The sequence below is a fragment of the Spermophilus citellus genome, assembly GCF_964194105.1.
Source record: "Spermophilus citellus genome assembly, chromosome: 2".
NCBI lineage: Eukaryota > Metazoa > Chordata > Mammalia > Rodentia > Sciuridae > Spermophilus > Spermophilus citellus.
Window position 1 is genome coordinate 143,398,969 of NC_138183.1, and position 1,668 is coordinate 143,400,636.

The 1,668-nt window shown below is 44.9% G+C and overlaps 1 protein-coding gene across 1 annotated transcript; it reads right to left on the reverse strand.

Annotated features, from left to right (window-relative positions):
• Positions 1-414: 414 nt before the first annotated feature.
• LOC308639995 (olfactory receptor 10G9-like) lies at positions 415-1,347 on the reverse strand (the record flags this gene model as incomplete). The annotated part of the gene is made up of 1 exon (XM_081278435.1): positions 415-1,347. One exon carries the CDS (start codon positions 1,345-1,347, stop codon positions 415-417), a length of 933 nt encoding a protein of 310 aa, XP_081134561.1.
• Positions 1,348-1,668: the final 321 nt, after the last annotated feature.

Consider the following 1,668-nt stretch of genomic DNA (forward strand, 5'->3'; position numbering starts at 1 on the left):
TTGCATAATTTCAGCCAAAAATAAATGACCTCTGCTATTTATTTCAGTCTTGAGCATTAGCCCAATAACTGTAAAAATCCAAAGTTTGTATGCAAAAAAATAACCCCACAAAAAGTGCATACTATCAATTAAGATACATGAATAATTCACTGGTTAGGATCTGAGATGCAATTAGAAAATTTACTTTTGAAAGAGTAATAGCAAACAAATGAATCTAGACTTCAGAATATCCAGTATTAATAATTTTTAAAAAATCTAATTCTGATGTTTAGAATTCCTCTAAAAATCTATGAAAAAAAATATTCCTGAGTAGCTGGTTGTCAACATTGTTTAAAACTGAGACCTACACATGTGGAAAAATAAATTATATATTGCTAATTTTGAAAATATGAAATGTCTACTTCATAGCATTTATTAGCTCTGAGAATAGGCCAATTTGTCCTTCAGCTTCAACAGAGCTTTCTTTACCTCCTTGTTCCTCAGGGTATAAACAACAGGGTTAAGAAGAGGTGTCAGCACTGTGTAGAAAACAGCCACAACCCCATCCATGACGTCCCTGGAGCCAGGTCTCAGGTAGATGAAAACACAGGGCACAAAGAAACAAAGGACCACGATGCAGTGGGAGGCGCAGGTCTGAAAGGCTCTGTGTCTGCCCTCTGAGGTGCGGATCCTCAGAATGGAGCAGACAATGGACACATAGGACAGCACTATCAGCAGAAAGCAGCCCAAGGCCACCACCCCAATGTTCACAAAGATGACCATCTCATTGGCCGAGGTGTCTGCACAGGCCAGCTTGAGGATGGGTGGAGCATCACAGAAGTAATGCTGGACCTGGTTGGGCCCACAGTAGGGCAGGCGGAATGTCAGGGTGGTCTGGACCGCAGAGTGCAAGGAGCCACTGAGCCAGGTGCCCGCGGCCAGGAGGGCACACACTCTCCCACTCATCATGCTGGAGTACCTGAGAGGGTAACTGATGGCCAGGTAGCGATCATAGGACATGACAGTGTAGAGGAAACACTCGGTGCTCCCCAGGAAGTGGAAGGAATAGAGCTGGGCCACACAGCTATGGAAGGAGATGGCCCCACCGCCTGGGGTGGCCAGGGTCATCAGCATTTTGGGCACTGTGACAGTGGAGAACCACATGTCAATGAAGGACAGGTTGGTGAGGAAGTAGTACATGGGGGTGTGGAGGTGGGAATCCACCCTGATCACCAGCAGGATGAGGAGATTCCCCAGCACAGTGAGAATGTAAATGGCCAGGAAGATGCCAAAGAGCATGGTGTCCAGCGCTGGAGCATGGGGAAGGCCTGTGAGGAAGAACGTTGTCACAAGGCTCCCGTTTGACATTTCTTACTCATAGTCACTCTCCCTGTGGACGTATGAAGAGAATCCAGCCTTTAGCATTTCACTGAGAACTGAGAATCCATTCTCCATGTGGCACTTGCATCATCCATTATGAGAAATTCCAGAGTTGTACTCAATTTTGCTTGTTGTAAATCTTTGGTAATGTGTTGGGATGGTCTACCATCTCTCTGTCACACAGAAGTGTGTGTGTGTGTGTGTGTGTGTGTGTGTGTGCACACACATATGCATAAAAAAGAAAGAGAAAGTCATTATATTGCCTTTGTATTGGTATGCTAGTCTGAGCTCTATTACTGTAAATTTCTA